Source organism: Aquarana catesbeiana, linkage group LG13 (genome assembly GCF_042186555.1).
Source record: "Aquarana catesbeiana isolate 2022-GZ linkage group LG13, ASM4218655v1, whole genome shotgun sequence".
NCBI classification, from domain to species: domain Eukaryota; kingdom Metazoa; phylum Chordata; class Amphibia; order Anura; family Ranidae; genus Aquarana; species Aquarana catesbeiana.
In genome coordinates, this window is record NC_133336.1 from 75688847 (window position 1) to 75713265 (window position 24419).

Consider the following 24419-nt stretch of genomic DNA (forward strand, 5'->3'; position numbering starts at 1 on the left):
TGTAAATCAGGCCCAAGATGAGTGTGAAACTTTCCTCCTGCTAGTCTAAGTTTATGGCTGCGATGATTTGTACGGTTTTACTAACATGTGTCAAAATAAATGTATAAATATGTTTAAAACTATCATTATTATTAATAACAATGTATTATTTAGTTTGTGTTAGGTGTTTAGTTTTTTTTTTTTTTAAGGGTTAGGGGTTAATTGTTTATTATTACATAGTATTCGTTTATAGTATTCATTTTTTTATTTATGATTATTTTCATTTATTCGTATACAATGACACACAGTTATTGTATAAACTGTTTAATTTTCTTTTTTTTTTTTTTAACTTGTAGCACTTTGAGATCTTTTGATGAAAAGGGCACTATAAATAAAATGTATTATTATTATTATTAAATTGTAAAATTACATGCAGGTGTGAAATTTGATTTACCTGTGGACATGAACTACCAGGAGCCTGTCTAAAGAATATATTAATGAAAACCCAGACTACTACCTTCAGGCCCCCACCCCAGGGCCACACAATCAGGAACCCCCAGGGAGCTTTTCGTATTACCTGAAGAAATGCAGAGAAGTGTAGTACCCTGGATGTGACAGCAGAGGGAGCGCGGCACACAAACGGAGGGGGCTCGGGATACTCGCACGCCTCTTCCTGCTGCTCTCCCGGCGCTCCGTCCTCCGGTACACACAGCTCAGATCAGGAAAAGGAGGAGACGTCGGCCGGTGTGTGTGCGGCTGGAGCGGGGATAGAGTGTCTCTTCTCCCCCGATCCATAGACTGGCTCTTCTATATAGCATTGGGACTGGGATCTCCATACACAGCGGGAGGCATTGGAGCTTCTTCTAGTGGATGATCGCTGCTTGTCTGCCCCCCTTCCCTGGATCGTGCGATGACCCCCATACACTGATCGCCGGCTGGGATGTGAGCTGTCACTCTCTGACCGTCAGCTGTCATCGTGTGCCGCAGGTGATCGGAGGAGGGGACGGCGCTGCTATGAAGCTGCCAGGAGGGATGGCTGGCCGGTGAGGAAGCATGGGCACCCCGGGGCTGGTGAGCCTCATCACCGGGCTCCTTGTCTGCACCGTGCATGTCATCCTGGCAGGTAAGATGAGGAGGGGGGACAACATTGGGCACATGCTTCCCATATACTACTCAGCATGCTGATACTTGTAGTTCTCTGACCAATAAAAGAACCTAAAATAAGATCGATAAAGACGAGTCTGCTGCACCCCTCCTTCTGAAGAAGCGCATTGCTGGCTGCTTTGGCTGCAACACTTATTGCCCTGGGACAAGCATGCAGCGAGGGAAGTCAGGACCGTTCTGTAAGACCTCATTCACATTTCACGTAGCCAAATCAGGCGTTTTTTGTTGCATGATGTACCTGTGTTTCTGTGTGCCACACATAGAGCAGCCCATTTACGTGAGTTTGTCAAGCCAAAGAAGCTCTAAAAGGACTAAACTTTGGTCCCAAGCCAGGCACTTTTTTTTTGCACCTGCATTTTGCTGCACAACAGTTGCAGCAAAAATCACACCGAGTTTGGGGAGCCGTTAAGAATTAATGGCACCCAAAAGCGCATTACGCGTTTTTGCCACAATTTACGGCTACATTCACACACAGCGATTTGGAATTCCGAACCGTTTCAAAATTGCAGCAAGATACGCATTTGAATGCCATGCAATCTTAATGGCACCCCGAAAAGCGATTTGGAATTCTGGACCGCTCTGAAAAATTGTGGCAAGGCACACATTTGGATGCCATGGAATCTTAACGGCACCCCGAGTAGCAATTTGGAATTCCGGACTGCTTTTGGGTGGCATGCTGTCTTAACAGCACCCGAGTGCAGTGCCTTTTTTTTTTTTGCTACAGTTGTTGCATGTCAAAAACACGTGGTAAAACGTGCTTCGCAAAATTGCATGAAGCTCGTCGCCCAAAAAAAAGTGCACAAGCCTTTTTGCACGACACACAGTAAAGCGCGTAAATAGCACACACACAATAAAAAAGCGGATTCCCGCTACATGAGATGTGAATGGGGCAGTTTGGAAATGCAGGCAGAATTTTGCCAGTTCTGCCCCAGATTCTAAATCGTAGCCTTAGATGCAGACACCTGGGACCCCGCACTGTAAATTTCGGCATGTCCAAACTCACCACCCCCTCACCCGGGATTCCCAGGTACTGCATACAGACGCCCATAGACATAAGTGTCAGGTATTCACCGGCACTCATGTAAACAGTAGTATAGTGTACGAGAGTATTCCAACAATGTTAATTTATTACTAGTATTTATATATGGCAGGAAATCTACGCAGAACTTTACATATATTACACATTCATATTGATCAAAAGAGCTTGCAATCTAAGGTCCCTATCTCACATACACATACTAGGGTCAGTTTAGGCTCCACATTGCTCTTGCAGATCCATTCATTGTCAGTGGCACCCCAAATGCCTCACTCTCCAGGCCTGTTCAGCCACGGGTGTATGCGATGCCAGTCAGGGAGCACATCCCCACTTTATGAGCCGCCCTCTGACGACGTCACTTATGATAAGCCAGCACGAGTCCCCATCCCAAAAGCAGTGCTTTTTGAACACGGAACGCACGTTCCGAACTGCATTCTGATGTGAACCGGCCCTCAAGGCAGAAATTCTAGAGAAATAAATTGCTAGGGGGTAGAGGTTTTTATTGTTCAAGACAAATCTTCTTCTGCCAAACAAACTCCTTTGCCTCTCCCCTAGCAATTTTTTTTTCCCTTTTATTTGTGGCGCATGCAATCTGTAGATGCCAAGAATGGAGCTGGGTGCTAGGATAATGTAACTCCAGCATGCCTACATGGGAGTTAAATCATCATTGGGCACCCAATGGCAGAAGAGAAGAGGCGGTAGAATTGGAACACGTGGCGGAGAAGTTGACGGCAGCAGAAAACGTGGACCTGTCCGCACTGAACAAGGGAAAATGAAGAGGGAAGTGTGCCAAAGGCACCCAGGGCCCCTATGACCTCCATCATAAGCTTATCCGAAATTAGCAATTTGTGACTTTCTAGCAGGGTAAGAAGTACAGGTCTCAATGTACTGTGTTCAGGAGTTGCTGAGCCTTGTATACCTCTGATTTCCCAAAAAGAATAGGTAACCAGAGTAGCTTTTCTGATCTGTCAGTGAACGGATGTGATCCATGTACGTCATAACCATATCTTGCTCTGACAGCTTTTATTTGATATAAAACACCTCCAGACTGCTTTGTATTTGAATGAAATACATCTATTTGAGAGGCCACAAAGCACATGGCATTGTATTCACTGGAGGTGTGTTGCAAGGCCAGTTCCTGTGGGAGTCATGTGGGAGTTTTAACAAGGACCTTCTAGTGTTCAGTAGACAGTTCTTGTTAATGAATGGAGATGTACCGTGTGCTGTTGGATTATACGTGGTAGAAGAGGCTTTAGTATGTTGGCGTATCGTTGTAGTAGGAGCTGAAAATACATTTTTGACCCTGATTATTCATTGGGCCTGTATGTACCTGTTCTGGGGCCCAAAAAATATTTTTTCCACAGTTCTTTCTTTACAATAGATATGGATATGTAACCAATGCACCTTGATTCTGGGGGAAAATGGACAAGCCCATTATGGCCCCATTGCTCAAATGACACCAGTTTAGACATGACCGATTTAGGTGTCTGTGGCCCCCCCCCTGTCCTTTATACCGCGTGGTGGCTTGCAACTCTACTGTCCCGATAGGTATAGCACCACCCCATGGAGGAGAAACTGGAGATGATGGCTCCTGAGAGTGTTCATGCTAAGTTTGTCTTTGACAATACTCGGTGCTTGCTTTACGGATATCTTCTGGAGCATTTGTGTAACCCTGAGAATAGTTTGCTACAACCATTGAGGGTTCTTGCACCCTTTATCTCTCTGAAATTGTATTTTTTTTTTTTAATTTTTCTTTTCACATTTTTGTCTATGCACTCTGGATGTTGTAATTCATGGAAAAGTCAACAAAACTTTATAGTCTAATAAAATTACAGGCCAAATCATAATGTTTCAATAATATCTTTATTTTTGTTTTTTAGCGCTGTTTATTATGCTAGCTTAATTTACTGTTCAACGTCCCCATGCATTGTTTTTATGTAGATGCTTCTCTCACTGGCTGGTTACTTGACTATTTAAGCCCAATGTTCGATCAACTGCAAATTTTAACAAACTCAAAAAATATTGACTCTTGTGTACTATTTTATTTTGTGAACGCATTTTGTGTTCTTTTATGTAATATATTTTAGAGCTGTGAAGGGAGTTATTTGGATATCTTGTAAGGTGTTGGTTATTCATTAAAAAAAACCTTTGCGCCAAAGAAAAAAGAATTAATCAAATGATTGCCAGCAGCAGTGTGAATGTGAGCTGACTAGCGTCACAGTGACATGAAAAAGTTAAACACCGTGCTTGGCTAATATGAATTTTCTAACAATAATCATCAGTGTATAAAACAAACATTTCAGTTAACAGTCCCACTTTGTTGTGAATTAAATGCTTGTGTGTAAATCAATTATAGGTGCTCCAGTATTCGGTGTTCAGACCGAGGTGTCCCACGTGGATGAACACTCACCCTTACACTTTGACCACCTATCGCTAGAATGGTCACTTGCGCTTTGTGGGGATGTATAACCCCTAGATGCTGAGTTCCAAGTCAGGTTAATGTTTAGGATGGCCCTCCATGGATGGGGAGAAAGAATAACAGAAGGGGGCTCCCATAATGTAAAACCGTAATTTTTTTATTATTATTTATTCCGGGCGGATGTATAGTCACGATGAAGCGATCATGCCTCAGTGCGTTTCAGCCAATAGAAATGGCTGTCATCAGCAAGCTCTCAATCTGCCATCTTAAGTGTGGGCTTATATAACCATGTGGGCTACAGCCTTCTTTATGGTATAATGATAATGCTCTGATTAATCCACACATGCTGTGCACCTCTGGGTGCTTACAATATAAGGTTATATTTAATTATAAAAAGAATAAATAAATTATTTAAAAAAAATGTATGGTTATTTATTGTATGTGATTTAGCTTCCCATGTTTCTACTTCCCCCATCAAGGCAAAAGGTGCACCGCTGGCACAAAAAGGTTCCTTCAGGTACCTTTCCAGAAACATGTTATTCTCCCCCTGCCTCCCACCATTCATCCCTTCGTGCATGAGACCAATCAGTGGGCCTAGGCACTATCACATGGAATCTTGGTTTGCCGGGTTTCCACTTTCATATATATATATAACGTTTCACATAAGTTTTGGGGGCTTGGTGACAGATAAGGTATTTTTGGGAGAGGGGGAGCCTTTGCCTTAGATTTTTTTTTTTTCTCTGTGGAATCTCTTTAAAAGCCAACTAACCACTTGTGTTATTAGGTTGTAAAATAATAAGACATTTTCAAACTGGTGGCTGGCATTGGAATAGGCCATTCCCTGACTGATGGGTGGCGTTGGAATAGGCCATTCCCTGACTGATGAGTGGCGTTGGAATAGGCCATTCCCTGACTGATGGGTGGCATTGGAATAGGCCATTCCCCCGACTGGTGGGTGGCGTTGGGAAAAGCCATTCCCCCGACTGGTGGGTGGCGTTGGGAAAAGCCATTCCCCCGACTGGTGGGTGGCGTTGGGAAAAGCCATTCCCCCGACTGGTGGGTGGCGTTGGGAAAAGCCATTCCCCCGACTGGTGGGTGGCGTTGGGAAAAGCCATTCCCCGACTGATGACATCCTGGACAGGTTGTGACAAGGTGTCACTAGGAAATATCTTCAACATTTTATTTTTGTGGAGCTGGGAAGAAAGTATTTCAGATATGTCCAATAGGACTTTCACCAGGGGTGTCTGGTGATCCCAATAATGGCTCAATGTGACAACTTTTGAGGAGTTTATTTTAAACATAAATTATTTATGGCCCTATAGACAACATTTCATGGCCCCATAGTCTCCTTTCGATGTCTCTGGGCTCCCTCCAGTATTGGTCACATGACCGCTGACAAAGTGGAGGATCACTGTTGAGGCTGTCAGTTGCCAACCAGCTGGCTATTCCTGAATGTCAGTCTTTCAAGCCCAGTCAGTAGAGTCCACATAAACAGACCCACAAAAGGGGAGCTTCTGCAAAACGCTATTTTGTTGCTTTTGTATAATGGTCAGTTTGACAGAATAAGTGAGCATTATCATTTGAGTATTGGTCTACTTTATTCATTACAGCCTAAACATTAATCAACAGGGTATATGTAAGCCTTACTATATCACATTATTTTGAGTGAAAAGTTTACCAATTCCCAAGCTCTTGTACCAAAAGCCTAAGCAGAAGATTACATGGTCTCTGCTTAGCAGGAGCATTGTGTGTGTGTGTGTGTGTTTCATATCATTAGAGACTGCAGGTTCAATGACTGTTAGACAGACCCTGTCTGATAAATATGTAGTGAAATACAAGAATCAGCCAAGCACAACCAGAACGCAGAGCTTAGTTAGATTATGAGTAGGTGCTGCTGCCCCAGGTTAAACTATACTGTACAAGAAAAGAAGCATTGATGAGATTCTTTCTCCATTGCATTGAATTCTTTCACATATACAGCCAAAAACACTTTGCATTAGATTATTTTTTTTTAAAGATTTGATAAGATTTACAGCAGGTGATAAGCCATGATTACCACCTGATTCAGTGACAATTCTGATCATTTAACAGTGAATCACAACGACAGAGCTGGCACAGGATACTGAGCAGGGTAGTGGGTGGTGGGTATGGAAGAAATGGAACGACATCTTTGATGGATTTCATTCATTTTCCTCCCATGTCAGTTCCACATTAGGATACTATGTAACAATTTGTGTCACTTTATAATGCACAACCGTTTTTATTTGGTTCTTTTTGATTTGTTATACAACATTTTCAATTGCATATTTATCTTTTCGAAAAGTGTCAAATCTTTGTAGATCTGGCAGAAGTCCAGTGAGCTTTCAACTTCTGTAGGGAGCTGACAATGCTGCTCTGAAACTGAATATTATACATTAGGGCATGTTCATACCACATGCAGTACAGTGCATTTTTTTTCTGCATCAAAAACACATAAACAATAGGTCACATGGATTTTAGTGACCCTAGTTCACACCATTGCAGTGTGTTCCAGTACAGTCAACAAAAGTAGAATATGTTGCATTTTTTTTCTGCAAGAAACTGCTCTGGAGCATGGCAAAAGACATCAAAAACAAACTGGAGGGTATCAAAAACGCAGCGGAACACATCTGTGTGACTTTATGCACAGATGTCCATGCAAGTCGCACCTGAACATGCAAAAAGCAGTGCAGGAACTACATTCAAAATCAATTTCCATTGCGGACAATAGGGTGTGACTTGTCATGCAATTTGAAACTGTCAAATTGCATGAAAAGTTGCACCTGGGGGCCCGGGGGATGATACTCAACAGACAGTGAGAAGATATCTTTCCAATGTGAAAGAAACCCCCTCTAAGTTGACACAAGGGGAAAAAAAAATGCAAAAAAAAAATTGATATAACATGTACAATTGCTACACAAGCCATATTGTAATTGTTATTAAAAATTACCTTTTGGTTTTCAATCTGCAGCTCTGTAATTTTCTGTAAAATGCAACATGGCAATCCGGAAGCATTTTGTATGAAGTTTGCACTAAGATACAAGTTTGATTTTGGATATCCCCTGCAACAAAAATGTCATTTTTGGTGGGATACTCCCAAAGGTAAATCACATCCAAAGGGATGCAGACCCTGTCACTCTCTTCCTTTAGAACCCTGCAATTGCAGCAGTTGATTGATAATTCTAAAATAACTTACATTCACATTCACTTTGCACATAGACACAGAGAAGCAAATGGCTATTTCTTCAGAAGAACAAAAGGTTGGATTCTGCAACAAATTTTGTTAAAATCCCTGCAGTGTATATTGATGACCTAGAGGGGAATTTTTTTTTCTCAACAAAAGTGTAGTTACTCTTTACCAATTGCCCCCACTGGAAGATTTCCCTTGTTAAAGATGAGTTGAGTTGAATTCGATACCCTGCTTATCCCTAGCAGGGACCAGTGGGAACGCGCAGCGCGAGTCGCACATGCGCAGTAGGGAACCGGGAAGGGAAGCTGCAAGGCTTCACTTCCTGATTCCCCGTACCGAAGATGGCACCTGAGAGCCGAGGGACAGATCGGCTTTCGGGTGCCAACATCGCGGGCGCCTTGGACAGGTAAATGTCCATATTTTAAAAGTCAGCAGCTGCAGTATTTGTAGCTGCTGACTTTAAAAAAAAAAAAAAATTGGCAGAACCCTGCTTTAAGAAGCCTACAAAAAGTGATGAGATCAGCATTGAACCTCATGGTTTTAACCATAAATGTGATATTTGGAGAGGAGTAAACAAGGCCAATTGTAGAAAAGTACGAAATCCCTACCATGAGGTATGGAGATGGATCTTTGCCTATTTGGAGATGTGTAAGCTACAGTGGCACAAGGAATTTTGATTAAAACTGCAGCACATTATCAGAGAATGTCAAAGGAAAATTTGCTCATGGGGAGCACTTCAACTTTCCCACATGGCAATGATCTGAAACATATGGCCAAGTCAACCCTTCAGTGGCTTCAGCAGAAAATAAATTCAGGTTCTTGAGTGGCCATCACAATCTCCTGACCTCCAAATCATTGAGCTACTATGGGGAGATCTCAAACATGCAGTTAAAGCTTGACAACCAAAAAATATTTCAGGACTTGGAGGCTTTCCAAATGCATCTTTGCCATACGAGGAAAAAAAAGGGGTTCATTCACAACGGTTACAAAAAACTGCAAGCTGTCATTGATTTATCAAGTAGAATTCCAGGTTTCATGTCACTGTTCATTCCACACTGACCCAAATAATCTATTTCCATTACATAATGATGTGGCTGCTGTGTGTGTGTGTGTGTGTGTGTGTGTGTGTGCTGTAATGTACTGTAGTAGCATTAGCTATATACTGTATAGTAGGTGGCACTGTGTTCAGGGAGCAGTATGAGTGAATTCCCAAGTGCTTCTGTGCCATTCTGGAGAAGCCTTGTATTTTATTGGTGAATACAAGACTTCCTCTGATTAGCTGAGGTGGAAACCTTAATGTCATCCGCCCACCACATCACCTTGGCTTATCAGAGGAACCCTTGTTTTCAATGATAAAATACAAGGCTTCTCCATAACTGAAAAGCACTACTCAACTCCTTTTTTTTTTTTCTTTTTATTCCGGCAGCAGACCTCAAGTCACCGCTTACTGTATGCAGCTAATGCTACTTCAGTATATTGCAGCCACATAATTATGTAATGGAATTAGTTCATGTGGGCCAGCTTAGCCCAAAAGAAATATTTAAAGCGGAACTAAACACAACAATTTAACGGTTTAAAGAGAAAACATTTCTGGCATGCTGGGAATGCTAAGGCCCCATGCACACGAGACGCTGGTGCAAACACTACAACATATCCAAAGTTGGGGTTCCTAGCACCAAGTGGCTCTGAGATATGGGGCCCCAAAGTCGGGTCGCAAAATGTCATTCTCTGCTGCAGAAAAGTGCTTGACATTTTCCGACCCGAATTTGGGGCCCTGTATCTCGGGGACCACTTGGTGCTAGGAACCCCAACTTTGAATATTTTGTAGTGCTAGTTCCGCTCTATTTGCATGACAAATTTTGGGGTTCCTAGCACCAAGTGGCCCCAAGATATGGGGCCTCAAAATCAGGTTGCAAAATGTCATTCTCTGCTGCAGTTTACCATCATATTTCTGTGTTTTCTGGTCCAAAAAATAGGGTTCCTTTTAAAAACACTTATAAACGCAGTACCGGCGTTTAGTCGCGTTTAGCCGCGTTTGGCGTCTGAAACGTGGAAAACGTTTGCGTCTGAACTCATTTTTTCACATCTGGAAAAACGAAGTTAAACACAACTGCCTAAAAACGCCAAAAAACGAGACTGTGTACATGGACACATAGGATAACATTGAATGAGTTCAGGGGCAGTTGAAAAAATTGTCCAACTGCCTCCGAATGCGCGTTTAACAGCGTCTCCTGTGCATGAGGCCTAACTGTCACATTTGCTTGTGCTTTCAACCAAACTGTCATAACATCAAATGGCTGGTGTCATAACTGATCACATGTGCAGCACAATGGCAGTTGCAGGTCAGAGGCTAAAATGGCAGCTTCCTTGGCTGAAAGGGACAGCAGGGTTTAGTTCCACTTTAGGGCCAATTCACGCTGTATGCGGTGACAGACATTTTACTGCATTGTTATTCACACTGCAACGCAGCCTAGTGCTGCACTATAATGCAGACATGCTGCTATTTATCACAGCATACCTGTCTGAATCGCGCTGCCCGACATCACAGTGAATGAAGTTAGGTTTTGTAAACTTCAAATAAAGTTGGTCCAAAAAAATAAAAGGAGCAGTGTGATGCGATTTAAGAACCCTTTCACTTGGTCACACTGGCGGACCGATCGGGTCCGCCTGTCAGTTTTTCAGGCGCATGGATCAAACCCTCCAGTATCCTCTATAGAGACTCGTGTCCGTTGACACCTGCCAACATCTGATCCGATCTACTAAAGACAGACGAATGGGGAACCATTCCCCATTCATTCTATCGGATGGCAATTGGGTGTAAACGGACAGGCAGTCCATTTACATGGACCACCCATAGAGGAGAGTGAGCTTTGTGTCCGCTCTGCATAAGCGGAGCGGACACGAACCAGCCACCCACCTGCTCAGAGAGGATCAGCGACAGATTTCCCGCTGAGCAGGTGGACTCCAACAGAACCCGCCCTGTGTGTAAGGGGCCTAATTGTGCATCGCACTGCACCCTAACGCAGTGGCAACGCAGAGCCGTGAATTGCTCCAGCTGCTCGCCGATTTCACGGAGGAGCAGTGTGAATTGGCCCTTAAAGTGACTTAACACCTGGCATTCTACTTTAAGGGGGGCAATACAATATTTTAGTAAATATTTTAGTAAATGAGGGTATACAAAGTTTTCAACAGACCTTTTGTATTTTGGTTATTGCTATGGTTTGTGCAATAGTAATTTTGTGTTTTGTTTTGCTTGATTTGAATTACATTAAAAATGAAAGAATTATGTTTGGTCTGATCACTCATCTTTTCTTAAAAAATGGTCCACATCTGACAAATTCTGCCAGGGGAATGTAAACTTATGAACACAACTGTAAACTATGGAGATGTAATCAGGAATAAGGCATTACTATGTCCTTTTAATATACCCTGTTTCCCCGAAAATAAGACCTAGCGTGATTGTCAGTGATGGCTGCAATATAAGCCCTACCCCCCAAATAAGCCCTAGTTAAAGTCTTTGTCGGTCTTATTTTCAGGGTAGGGCTTATTTTCGGGGAAACAGGGTAGGGCTTATTTGGGGGGGGGGGGGGGTAGGGTTTATATTGCAGCCATCACCGACAATCACGCTAGGTCTTATTTTCGGGGAAACGGGGTAGGAGTCTAGTATGTATCGTTCTATGATTCACTCGATAGGTAGGATGCCATTTCTATGAGTAAACTTGGAGGAGCGTGCAGAGAAGTTAGAGGATAGCTAGAAGTTGAATTGCTCCAGAAAAGAATTAGTGGCCCCTGTGAAATATCCATACTTGATAACAAACCGCAGATTGTTTCCTGAGAATTGACTCATGTTTTGTCATCGGAAAGCAAGGCTTTTTGTGTAGCCATGTAATTGCTTTGGGATCATTCAGTATGTTTTTATTACAGAAAAATGATTACGATTAAAAAATTTTATAAACAGACTCTAACATGATAAGCATCCAGAGTTAGGCATCCTGCTGTGTAATTACAAGTCCTGGCACTCCCTGCTGGAGATAGGTTACTTCGAAAAAATGCTCACAGGGTTGCATAATCTGTAACTTTAGCATGGTTATCCTTTTACAGCTAACGTTCAGCTGTAAATGCATCAGTTTCTGTAATGATGTGTATGCCTCTGGATATTGCTCATCGTGGCAGCCCTCTGTGCTGCAGGGGTAACGGCAGTGGCTGCCAATGTTAGCAGCAGCGCATTCTGTGAATGGAGGAGTAGATGATTGACAGGACATTCACTGCTATTCACAGAATTCCTTGCCATGTGGGGAAATATTAGTACAAGTTCTGTACTGTACTAATAGCGGAGGGGCAGGTGAGCAGGGCATTTCCTTCACATTTGCAGCCCCTGCTGTTAACCCCTGCAGCACCAGATAATTGCAGCTCTGAGCAGTATCCAGCAGAATGAAGGAAGGATTTTTACATGAAGCAGCAGTCTGCAAGAAATGGGATCCACATCATTACAGGTATGTAAGTAATAAGCATGCTGTATCCCAAAAGTTTGTTGCAAAGTCAGAAATTTTTTTATCTTCAATCATTCTATGCATTAGGATAAAAAGCCTTCTGTTTGCAGCGGACTTCCTCAGCCCCCGACCCCCCCCCCCCCCCCCCCCCCAATACTTACCTGAGCCCATATCAATCTAGTGATGTTGCACATAAGGCTTGGCTGTCCGGGACTCCCCTCCTCATTGGCTGAGACAGCAACGGGGCACCATTGGCTCCCGCTGCTGTCAAAGTGAGTGAGCCAATGAGGAGAGAGAGAGGGCAGGGCCGGGTTGCAGCTCTGTATCTGAATGGACACACAAAGCAGCAGTTCGGCTCGGGTGCCCCCATAGCAAGCTGCTTGTTGTGGGGGTACTCAGCAGGAGGGAGGGGCTAGAAGCGCCAGCGAGGGACTCGGGAAGAGGGGGATTTAGACTGCTCTGGGCAAAACCACTGCACAGAGCAGGTAAATATGACATGTTTGTTATTCCTAAACCAAAAAAAATTGAGACTTTAGTATCACTTTAACCACTTCAGCCCCAGACCATTTGGCTGCCTAAAGACCAGAGGACTTTTTCCAATTTGGCACTGCATCGCTTTAACTGCTAATTGCGCGGTCATGCAATGCTGTACCCAAACAAAATTTGCGTCCTTTTCTTCCCACAAATAGAGCTTTCTTTTGATGTTATTTGATCACCTCTGCAGTTTTTATTTTTTGCGCTATAAACGGAAAAAGACCGAAAATTTTGAAAAAAAAAATGATATTTTCTACTTTTTGTTATAAAAAAAAAATCCAGTAAACTCAATTTTAGTCATACATTTAGGCCAAAATGTATTCGGCCACATGTCTTTGGTAAAAAAAAATGTCAATAAGCGTATATTTATTGGTTTGTGCAAAAGTTATAACGTCTAAAAACTAGGGTACATTTTCTGGAATTTACACAGCTTTTAGTTTATGACTGCCTATGTCATTTCTTGAGGTGCTAAAATGGCAGGGCAGTACAAAACCCCCCCAAATGACCCCATTTTGGAAAGTAGACACCCCAAGGAAATTGCTGAGAGGCATGTTGAGCCCATTGAATATTCATTTTTTTTTTTGTCCCAAGTGATTGAATAATGACAAAAAAAAAAAAAAATTACAAAAAGTTGTCACTAAATGATATATTGCTCACACAGGCCATGGGCATATGTGGAATTGCACCCCAAAATATATTCAGCTGCTTCTCCTGAGTATGAGGATACCACATGTGTGGGACTTTTTGGGAGCCTAGCCGCGTACGGGGCCCCGAAAACCAATCACCGCCTTCAGGATTTGTAAGGGCGTAAATTTTTGATTTTACTCCTCACTACCTATCACAGTTTTGAAGGCCATAAAATGCCCAGATGGCACAACCCCCCCCCCCAAATGACCCCATTTTGGAATGTAGACACCCCAAGCTATTTGCTTTGAGGCATGTTGAGTCCATGGAATATTTTATATTTTGACGCAAGTTGCGGGAAAGTGACACATTTTAAAAAAATTTTTTTTTTGCACAAAGTTGTCACTAAATGATATATTGCTCACACAGGCCATGGGCATATGTGGAATTGCACCCCAAAATACATTTAGCTGCTTCTCCTGAGTATGAGGATACCACATGTGTGGGACTTTTTGGGAGCCTAGCCGCGTACGGGGCCCTGAAAACCAATCACCGCCTTCAGGATTTCTAAGGGTGTACATTTTTGATTTCACTCTTCACTGCCTATCACAGTTTCTGAGGCCATGGAATGCCCAGGTGGCACAAAACCCCCCCAAATGACCCCATTTTGGAAAGTAGACACCCCAAGCTATTTGCTGAGAGGCATGGTGAGTATTTTGCAGCTCTCATTTGTTTTTGAAAATGAAGAAAGACAAGAAAAAAAAATTTTCTTATTTCTTTTTTCAAAACTTTGTGACAAAAAGTGAGGTCTGCAAAATACTCACTATACTTCTCAGCAAATAGCTTGGGGTGTCTACTTTCCAAAATGGGGTCATTTGGGGGGGGGGGGGGGTTGTGCTACCTGGGCATTCCATGGCCTCCGAAACTGTGATAGGCAGTGAAGAGTGAAATCAAAAATGTACGCCCTTAGAAAGCCTGAAGGCGGTGCTTGGTTTTCGGGGTCCCGTACGCGGCTAGGCTCCCAAACAGTCTCACACGTGTGGTATCCCCGTACTCAGGAGAAGCAACAGAATGTATTTTGGGGTGTAATTTCACATATTCCCATGGCATGTTTGAGCAATATATCATTTAGTGACAACATTGTGCAAAAAAAAATTTGTCTTATTCCCACAACTTGTGTCACAATATAAAATATTCCATGGACTCGACATGCCTCTCAGCAAATAGCTTGGGGTGTCTACTTTCCAAAATGGGGTCATTTGGGGGGGTTTTGAACTGTCCTGGCATTTTATGCACAACATTTAGAAGCTTATGTCACACATCACCCACTCTTCTAACCACTTGAAGACAAAGCCCTTTCTGACACTTTTTGTTTACATGAAAAAATTATTTTTTTTTGCAAGAAAATTACTTTGAACCCCCAAACATTATATATTTTTTTAAAGCAAATGCCCTACAGATTAAAATGGTGGGTGTTTCATTTTTTTTTTTCACACAGTATTTGCGCAGCGATTTTTCAAACGCATTTTTTGGGGAAAAAACACACTTTTTTAAAATTTTAATGCACTAAAACACACTATATTGCCCAAATGTTTGATGAAATAAAAAAAGATGATCCTAGGCCAAGTACATGGATACCAAACATGACATGCTTTAAAATTGCGCACAAACGTGCAGTGGCAACAAAAAAAATACATTTTTAAAAGTCTTTACAGGTTACCACTTTAGATTTACAGAGGAGGTCTACTGCTAAAATTACTGCCCTCGATCTGACCTTCGCGGTGATACCTCACATGCATGGTGCAATTGCTGTTTACATTTGACGCCAGACCGACGCTTGCGTTCGCCTTAGCGCGAGAGCAGGGGGGGGACAGGGGTGCTTTTTTTTTTCTTTTTTTTTTTTTCTTTACTATTTTTTTGCTTTTTATCTTATTTTTAAACTGTTCCTTTCATTTTTATTTTTTAAATCATTTTTATTGTTATCTCAGGGAATGTAAATATCCCCTATGATAGCAATAGGTAGTGACAGGTTCTCCTTTTTTTGAAAAAATTGGGGTCTATTAGACCCTAGATCTCTCCTCTGCCCTCAAAGCATCTGACCACACCAAGATCGGTGTGATAAAATGCTTTCCCAATTTCCCAATGGCGCTGTTTACATCCGGCGAAATCTAAGTCATAAAATGCTCGTAGCTTCCGGTTTCTTAGGCCATAGAGATGTTTGGAGCCACTCTGGTCTCTGATCAGCTCTATGGTCAGCTGGCTGAATCACCGGCTGCATTCTCAGGTTCCCTGTTGAGACAGGAGAGCCAGAGAAAAACACGGAAGACGGTGGGGGGGGGGGCATTCCCTCCCACTGCTTGTAAAAGCAGTCTAGAGGCTAATTGGCCACTAGGATTGCTTTTACATGAAAGCCGACCGCTGGCTGAAAAGAATGATACCAAGATGATACCTAAACCTGCCGGCATCATTCTGGTATAACCACTCAAAGTCGTGAATGGCGTACCTGAAGACAAAAAAATGGTTAACAATAAAGCACAGTAAACAGTAAAGTATAAAAAATTGCATACCTGAAAAGCAAACATGATAAAACATAATAACAATAAAACATTGCAGAATAGAATACAGTAAAAAAGAGCAGAACAATAGAGAAAGAATAGAGAGAGAGAGAGAACAATAAAACGACAACTATTTTTTTATTTTTTGTTTTTTTTGTTTTTTTTACACTGTTTTTGTAACTGTAACTTTTATAACTGTAACCCGTTCCAGGTTCGGGTCTCTCAAAATGCGATGGCCTCTTGGGAGACCCTGTGAAAGTGTGCCTAGTCTGTGCAATGCTGTACGCTACGCTAATACTCAACTAGTGAATGGTAGCGTTCAAAACATTCACCAATGCAAAGACCAAGATTGTCAGGACAGGAGGGACAATAATAGCGGGTGTCACGCCTATATCCACGCTTGCTGCAGACATGACATCTTTTTGGAGGGGGGGGGGTTCGTTGGGTAGGGGTACTCAGGAGGACATAAAGAAAATGCCTCTCATGCAGCCGACTGCATTTGGTTGGGGATGTGAATGGGGGAAGTACGGGTGCTGCAGAAGTGGTGGGTTCCCAATTAATAGGATTGGCGAATGCAGCAGGAGGGGCATTATGGGCACGACGGGCCTGTGTTTGTCTTCTTGGTGGCAGCGCGACACTACTTGTGCTTGCCACCTCACCAGCTTGAACTGCATTTATGGGACTCACCACGTCACCAAGTGTTACTGCAGTGCTGATTTGACTAGGACTGGGGTGTACTAGGCCACTGGTGCTTGCCAGTTCACCAAAACGCTACCAAAAAAACTGTTAGCGATCGCAGGGATCAGGTCTGACTCTGCGAACGCTGCAGTTATGCGTTTAGTGTTTTGTAAGTGACAGTGATCGATTGATACTGCATTTGAGTGGGCTGAGCTGGGCCGGGCGGAGGGGCAAAACGCAGGTGCTAGCAGGTATCTGGGCTGATCCCGCTAACACTGCATTTTTGGGAACCCTAAACTGCTGGGGACACTAGTATAGATCTGATCGGATCAGATATTGATCCGTTCAGATACTATACCACTAAGGGAGGTGTATGGTGCGTGCGTGGGTGTTAGCAGTACTGGCGCTAACCTGACGCTGCTTGGGGCTGGTGCTTGCCAGTTCACCAAAATGCTACCGAAAAAACTGTTAGCGATCGCAGGGATCAGGCCTGACTCTGCGAATGCTGCAGTTATGCGGTTAGTGTTTTGTAAGTGACAGTGATCGATCGACACTGCACTTGGGTGGGCTGGGCTGGGCCGGGCCGGGCGGAGGGGCAAAACGCAGGTGCTAGCAGGTATCTGGGCTGTTCCCGCTAACACTGCGTTTTTGGGAACCCTAAACTGCTGGGGACGCTAGTATAGATCTGTTCGGATCAGATATTGATCCGTTCAGATACTATACCACTAAGGGAGGCATATGCTGCGTGTGTGGGTGTTAGCGGTACTGGCGCTAATCTGACGCTGCCTGGGGTGACGCATATCACCGCCGGGCGATCAGGGGGCTAAACCTTTATTCGGTAATAAACGGCGGGTGCCCTGACACTATAAAAAATAAACGAACTAACCAGCGTCACCCGTAACAGTTATACGGTGATCAGTGGTGAAAGGGTTAACTAGGGGGCAATCAAGGGGTTAAAACATTTATTAGGTAGTATATGGGGGTCCCTGACGCTATAAAACACTGATGGTGAACCTATATATTTACCTCCCTAACTAGCGTCAACAGTGACACTAATACAGCGATCAGAAAAATGATCGCTTAGTGACACTGGCGACGGGGGGTGATCAAGGGGTTAAAACTTTATTAGGGGGGTTAGGGGGTTATCCTAGACCTAAAGGGGGCTAACCCTAACTGCCCTACCACACTAACTGTCACAAACTGACACCATGCAGTAATCAGAAAAAAAAAAACTGCTTGGTGTCAGTGTGACAGGGGGAGGGAGGGGTGATTGGGGGGGTAAAGGGGGGTGTATTGTGTGCCTGGCATGTTCTACTGGGATGTTTAGTGTTGTGCACTCACATTGCAGTCTTCTCTCCTCGGCGCCGGAACGGAAAATACCGAGCCGAGGAGAGATGACGTCACATCCCTTGCCTCTGTGTACTATACAGAGGCAGGGGAAGATTCAGATTGGCTGGGAGCGATCGCGAGGGGGGCCACGAATGGATGGCCTCCCCCTCATCACTGAACGCTCCCAGACCAAAGCCGACCGCCTCGGGCACTGGGGGGGGGGGGGTTCGAACGGTGTTTATACATTGTGATATATACATCCTCACCTGTTGTACATTACTAGCGCTGCACTTATCCATACCTACATTAATGCCTGGGAGTGTGACATCGCCCATAGGCTTCAATGGCCCATCTACAGCCAGCACTTCGCCGCTCCCCTGCAGCAGCACCACCTGGCACAGGGGAGCAGGATTATGTGACCAGACTGAATTGGCCTGAAAATAGGTAAGTATAATATAGCTTTTTTATGCAGGTTAGTAAGCATAGGAAGAGGAAGGGGACAGTTTAACCGGTTCCCGACCGGCGCACGCGATGTACATCGGCAGAATGGCACGGCTGGGCAAATGGGTGTACCTGTACGTCCATTTGAATTCCCCGGCGTGCCATTGCGTGCGCGCCGGCTGGGAGCTCCGTGAGTCGGGTCGCGGGTCCTGCGGACTCGATCACCGCAGGGATACCCGCGATCGCCTAACGGAGAGGACGAACGGGGAGATGCTGATGTAAACAGCATCTCCCCGTTCTGCCTAGTGACAAGTGTCACTCGATCTCTGCTCCCTCTCATCGGGAGCAGAGATCAGTGACGTCACACACCAGCCCATCCCCCTGACAGTTAGAGATCACTCCCCTAGGACACACTTAACCCCTCCCCGCCCCCTAGTGGTTAACCCCTTCACTGCCAGTGTCATTTACACAGTAATAAATGCATTTTTAATCGCACTGATCGCTGTATAAATGACAATGATCCCAAAAATGTGTCAAAAATGTCCGCCATAACGTCGCGGTCACAATAAAAATCGCTGATCGCCACCATTACTAGTAAAAAAAATTATTAATAATAATGCTAAAAAACTATCCCCTATTTAGTAAACGCTATAACTTTTGCGCAAACCAATCAATCAACGCTTATTGCGCTTTTTTTTTTTTTTTTTTACCAAAAATATGTAGAAGAATACGATCGGCCTAAACTGAGGAAAAAAATTTTTTTTTTATATATTTTTGGGGGATATTTATTATAGCAAAATGTAAAAAATAATGCGTTTTTTTTTTTTTTTTCAAATTTGTCGCTCTTATATTGTTTATAGCGCAAAAAATAAAAATCGCAGAGGCGATCAAATACCACCAAAAGAAAGCTCTATTTGTGGGAAAAAAAGGACGTCAATTTTGTTTGGGAGCCACGTCGCACGACCGCGCAATTGTCAGTTAAAGCGTCGCAGTGCCGAATCACAAAAAACGCTCTGGTCAGGAAGGGGGTAAAATCTTCCGGGGCTGAAGCGGTTAAAGAGAGTACAAAAAACACTAAGGCGACGTACCTGCATTTTAATGAGTTACAAAGTACTGTAGTGCATTGCATTAGAGAAAGGGTCATCTACTATTTTTAGCATGTTGTGTGCATAGGCAGCCCATTCATTTAGAAAGGACTGTCTTAACATGTGGCATAATACACAACTGTAAATGGGCTCTTAGAGTTTTTCAAGCAACAGCTAAAATGCTCTTTTCCTGGTGGGTACAGGTGGCTAAAGGATACACTCTGTGTGAGAACAGCGGACTGTCTACTGTAGTCTGACACACTTCCTGTTTTGTCACCTCTACAGCACTGCAATCAAGCAAGACTCCTGCTGTCATGATTTCAATGTTCTTAAAGTGTAGCACAATTTAGCTTCTTTACCCCTTTCTTATTCCCACTTTTCTTTCTTTCTTTTACCTCTCTTTGCCCCTCCTCATTTATTTTATATATCTTTAAACAATGTACAATATCTTCCTTAAAGCATAGCAATTAAAAAAAGAATGGCCGAATAAAACATGAAATAAGTCAGCTTTTGCTGCAATAGTCATCTTCAATCCAGAAATGTTCTCCGCAGTACTTTTTTCCTGCCACTAGATGGTCAGCATCATTAAACCCCTTTCCTCTGAGCTTTGTGCTGCTTTTTCCTTTTACTCTCCAAATCTGCTATAAATGAACTGCAAAAGGCCAATAGCTGCTCAAATTCAGGTATTTACAATTTATGCACTTGCATCCGAAAAAAATACATTTCATGGTGTTTGTGTGTCTTTTATATCTGCCTAGAGTTCAGCCTTAACGTAGGAGTAAACTACAATCTCTGGCTTTTACCTATAGGTAAGCTTCTAATAAGGCTTACCTATAGGTACTGTAAATATCTCCTAAACGTGCACTGTTTTAGGAGATATTTCCTGTATATGTAGCCAATGATGTCACCGCACATTCACTCTGAAAGAACAAACTATAATACAGTGGAACCTCGGATTGCGAGTAACGCGGTTAACAAGCGTTTTGCAATACGAGCACTGTATTTTTAACAATCGTAACTCAGTTTGCGAGAGTTGTCTCGCAAAACGAGCACGATTCAGGCCAAAGCGGTGTGCAGTACCGCTTTTGGCCTGAGGTGGGGGGGGGGGCGCCAGAGCCGTTCGGAAAGACCCGAGGACAGCGAGGCTGACCTCGGCAAAACTCAGGTAGGAAGTCCTTCCGAGGTTTGCCGAGGTCAGTCGAAGTGTCCCACGGGCCTTTTCGGACGTTTCCAAGGCTCTCCGGTGCCCCTCGCTTCTGGCCGCATGTGGTATTGCATTCCATTGAAGTCAATGTGGAACTAATTATTTTTGTTTCCATTGACTTCAATGAGAAAACTCGCTTTGATATGCAAGTACTTTGGATTATGAGCATACTCCTGGAATGGATTATGCTCGTAATTCGCGGTTCCACTGTATTATGTTGCCCATAAACACAAAAAGTTCCAATCCAAGCTCCACTGCATATCAACCTGGTGACTTCAATCACTGTGGAGTGCCAGCTTCCAAAGGGCCAGACTGGCCCGGTGAAACTAGATGTCAGAAAGAAAAAAAAAGTGCACACCAGCAAACTGCCTGATTTGGTAATATGACAGCTCATCTTCAGCTTATGCCTCCCAAGCCACGCCCCTCTACCGTGTTTCTCCCAGTCACAGGCTTAGTCATAGAGGTGACCTCCTATGATTAAGCCTGTAAGTGGGTGAAATGCACTTCTTTCTATAAGACTATGCACCTTTTTTTTTAGATACATCCAACTGTAATATACTTAGCTACTATAAAATTAGGGTTCAGTTTGGTTTTATCATCCTTGGCGGGCCAGCTACTATGACTTCCACATCCTTGTTCTCTTTCTAAAAGGTCACATTATCTTTATTGGCACTCGGATTGGTCCCTTTGTCTTTCACATATCTAGAGCTTGTATGGCACCTATGTATATAAGATGAATCTTATCAAGCTTAGGCAGTTTCTTCTGGACTAGTGAACAGTCATTGTGCCGGTGGGTATTATCACTCACTTTCATCACTTGCATCTCTCCCTAGTGGTTGCTTCCTGGGAAATGGTCTTTGCGGGGTTTTTTTCTTTTTTGTTTTATTTTTTTGTTTCTTTGACTGCAGTTGTTGCAGTGATCAGGTTAGCATGGGGTTTGTCTGCACTCCCTTATTCAAGCCCTGCCTGGCATGCTCAGTTAATTCAAGTGTACGTATGTCAAAAAGGATTGGACTTGGACCATACTTTCACTATTAGCCAATAGTATGCTTGCAGCTAGCTTCACGCTTTGCCCTAATCACACTATGCAGACAAGGATAAGCCTTTTTGGCAAGCAAGGTCTTCTGATTCCTTAGTTAGATCTGCTGGTTACGTCGTTGCTTTCTAATGATGGCAAACTGATGAAATATTAAATATCTCTCTCCAGGGTTAATAGTATGAGTCATGCTCACACTGCGCCTCTGTTGTCAATACTGTATATAAAAGAGCTTGCTTTCGTAGGTGAGTGATTTGGGGAACTGCGCTGAGAAGAGCCGTCTGCTGTTCTTTTCGCAATTGTGTCTGATAAATCATGCTCGTGTCATAGAACCGGCATCAGGTTTTCCTTCAATGTCATGAGAAAGTGATTCAGTTCCGTGGCTTTTGATAGCATCCTGGAAGGGGGAAGGATTGGGGGCACAGTAGTTCTGCGTGAAAATAGAAAGAATAATGGGCAGATAGCTTGTTGGGAACTCAGATTTATGCATTTTATCCTTTGCTTGATTTTAGTTTGTGTTTAGTATAATAAGTACCTTATTTAATAAGGTGAAGAGTGTCGTGTAAAGTGCATGATTCCTTGAACAGCAATTCATATTTTGCTTGGATTCTTCTACACTTAGTGTTACTAAACCCACAACTGTAAAATCAGTCTGTATATGCAGTAAAGCTTGCTTGGTATACTCAGTATGGAACCTAAGAGGTTAATTCTCTGCATTGTGTAAAAAAAGGCTGTTTGATTCTGTATGCCCAGATCATCCTCTTGCATTGTCCCCAAAATGTCTCTGTATAAGACAGTGTTATTGGAGTCAGTCTGCACATGCTCGTTTTGGTGTGTATTGCTAGAGAGTTTACTTTTTCTTGGGAGAGTGCATGTGATCAGCACAGGGCCAATCAACACTGTCCAGACAGAGGGTCAGGGGTCCTACATCCTCCTACAAGCTTTAACTGAGACACTGATAGAAGTCACAAGACTGCTATATACTGCTGATGAGAAAAGGTATTTAGCAGGTTATATTTAGTAAAATAATTGCATTTCCATGTTCTGTGTACTGTGGGAGACCAGATACAATGAATGCAGGGCCCTGGGTTTAGTAACATTTTAACAGTTCAAATTTTCTGTAATTGACTTAACAAAGTGACCCCTGTCAGTTGCCTTAAAGAAATATGAATAGCAGTTCCTTGCAATAGAAGAGCAATTATAATTATCTCCATGTCCCCTACATTTGCTCCATACCGGCAGTGTAACCTCCAAAAAAAACCCTCTTTGCTCTGTACCCACACTGCAGCCTCAGGAGTGCTTTATTGAAAATAAATATTCACAGTACAAAAACAAAGGTATACAATTGTCACAGTGTCATGCAGTTAACATATGAATCTTCTAACAATATCTTTCCTCACTTGATATTAGGGCTGCGCATCTTCACTGGTCTCACGATTCGATTCGATTACGATTATCTGGTCAACGATTCGATTCGATTCCGCGATGCATCATGATGCATCACGATTACCGACGAGCTCCCACTTCCGCTTGGGCCGCCTAGGTGGCCCTTCCACCCTGCAATCTTCTGGGACACATCACAGTTCCCAAAAGATTGCCCGGCTATGCAGGACAGCGCAGTGAGACATGTGCACCCGGCTGTGAAGCTGCAAGCTGTCACAGCCGGATGACCACAGTAGTATTGCCAGCGCTGTGGACAGGCGGGGGAGAGAAGGGAGGGTTTGGGTGGCCACGTCGCTGGATTGTGGGACAGGTGAGTGTCTTTTTATTAAAAGTCAGAAGATGCACTTTTTTTGTAGCTGCTGACTTCTAATAAACAAAAAATTGACTGGAACTCCGCTTTGAATTAAAAATAACCTCACTCCCTAAAAAGTGCAGTAATCCGGTGCACTACAGGGTACAGACATTCACACACACTGCTGCTGGGAGGTCAAAAGTGAAAGAATCCACAGATGACAAACAGCCCTGTGAAGTTCCCTGTACTGTCTCTGTGCTGACCAGTGGCGGCTGGTGCTCAAAATTTTTTTTGGGGGCGCAAACAAACTGAAAAATACTGAACCTCCCCCGTCAAACGCAGCCATCTGTGCCCGTCAAAAGCAGCCACTTGTGCCCGTCAAAAGCAGCCACTTGTGCCCGTCAAACACAGCCACCTGTGCCCATCAAATGCAGCCACCTGTGCCCAAACGCAGCCACTTGTGCCCGCCAAACGCAGCCACCTGTGCCCAAACGCAGCCACTTGTGCCCGCCAAACGCAGCCACCTGTGCCCAAACGCAGCCACCTGTGCCCAAACGCAGCCACCTGTGCCCAAACGCAGCCACTTGTGCCCGCCAAACTCAGCCACCTGTGCCCAAACTCAGCCACCTGTGCCCAAACTCAGCCACCTGTGCCCAAACTCAGCCACCTGTGCCCAAACTCAGCCACCTGTGCCCAAACTCAGCCACCTGTGCCCAAATGCAGCCACCTGTGCCCAAACGCAGCCACCTGTGCCCACCAAACTCAGCCACCTGTGCCCACCAAACTCAGCCACCTGTGCCCACCAAACGCAGCCACCTGTGCCCACCAAACGCAGCCACCTGTGCCCAAACGCAGCCACCTGTGCCCAAACGCAGCCACCTGTGCCCAAACGCAGCCACTTG

At 43.8% G+C, this 24419-nt stretch overlaps 1 protein-coding gene across 1 annotated transcript in view; it reads left to right on the plus strand.

Moving 5' to 3' along the window:
• Nucleotides 1–648: 648 nt before the first annotated feature.
• Nucleotides 649–24419, plus strand: part of TYRO3 (TYRO3 protein tyrosine kinase) — a 334891-nt gene continuing 311120 nt past the window's right edge. The window contains exon 1 of the mRNA XM_073608643.1: nucleotides 649–1102. Coding sequence (XP_073464744.1) covers nucleotides 1033–1102 — 70 coding nt within the window. The 5' untranslated portion in view covers nucleotides 649–1032. The remainder of the gene's footprint in view (nucleotides 1103–24419) is intronic.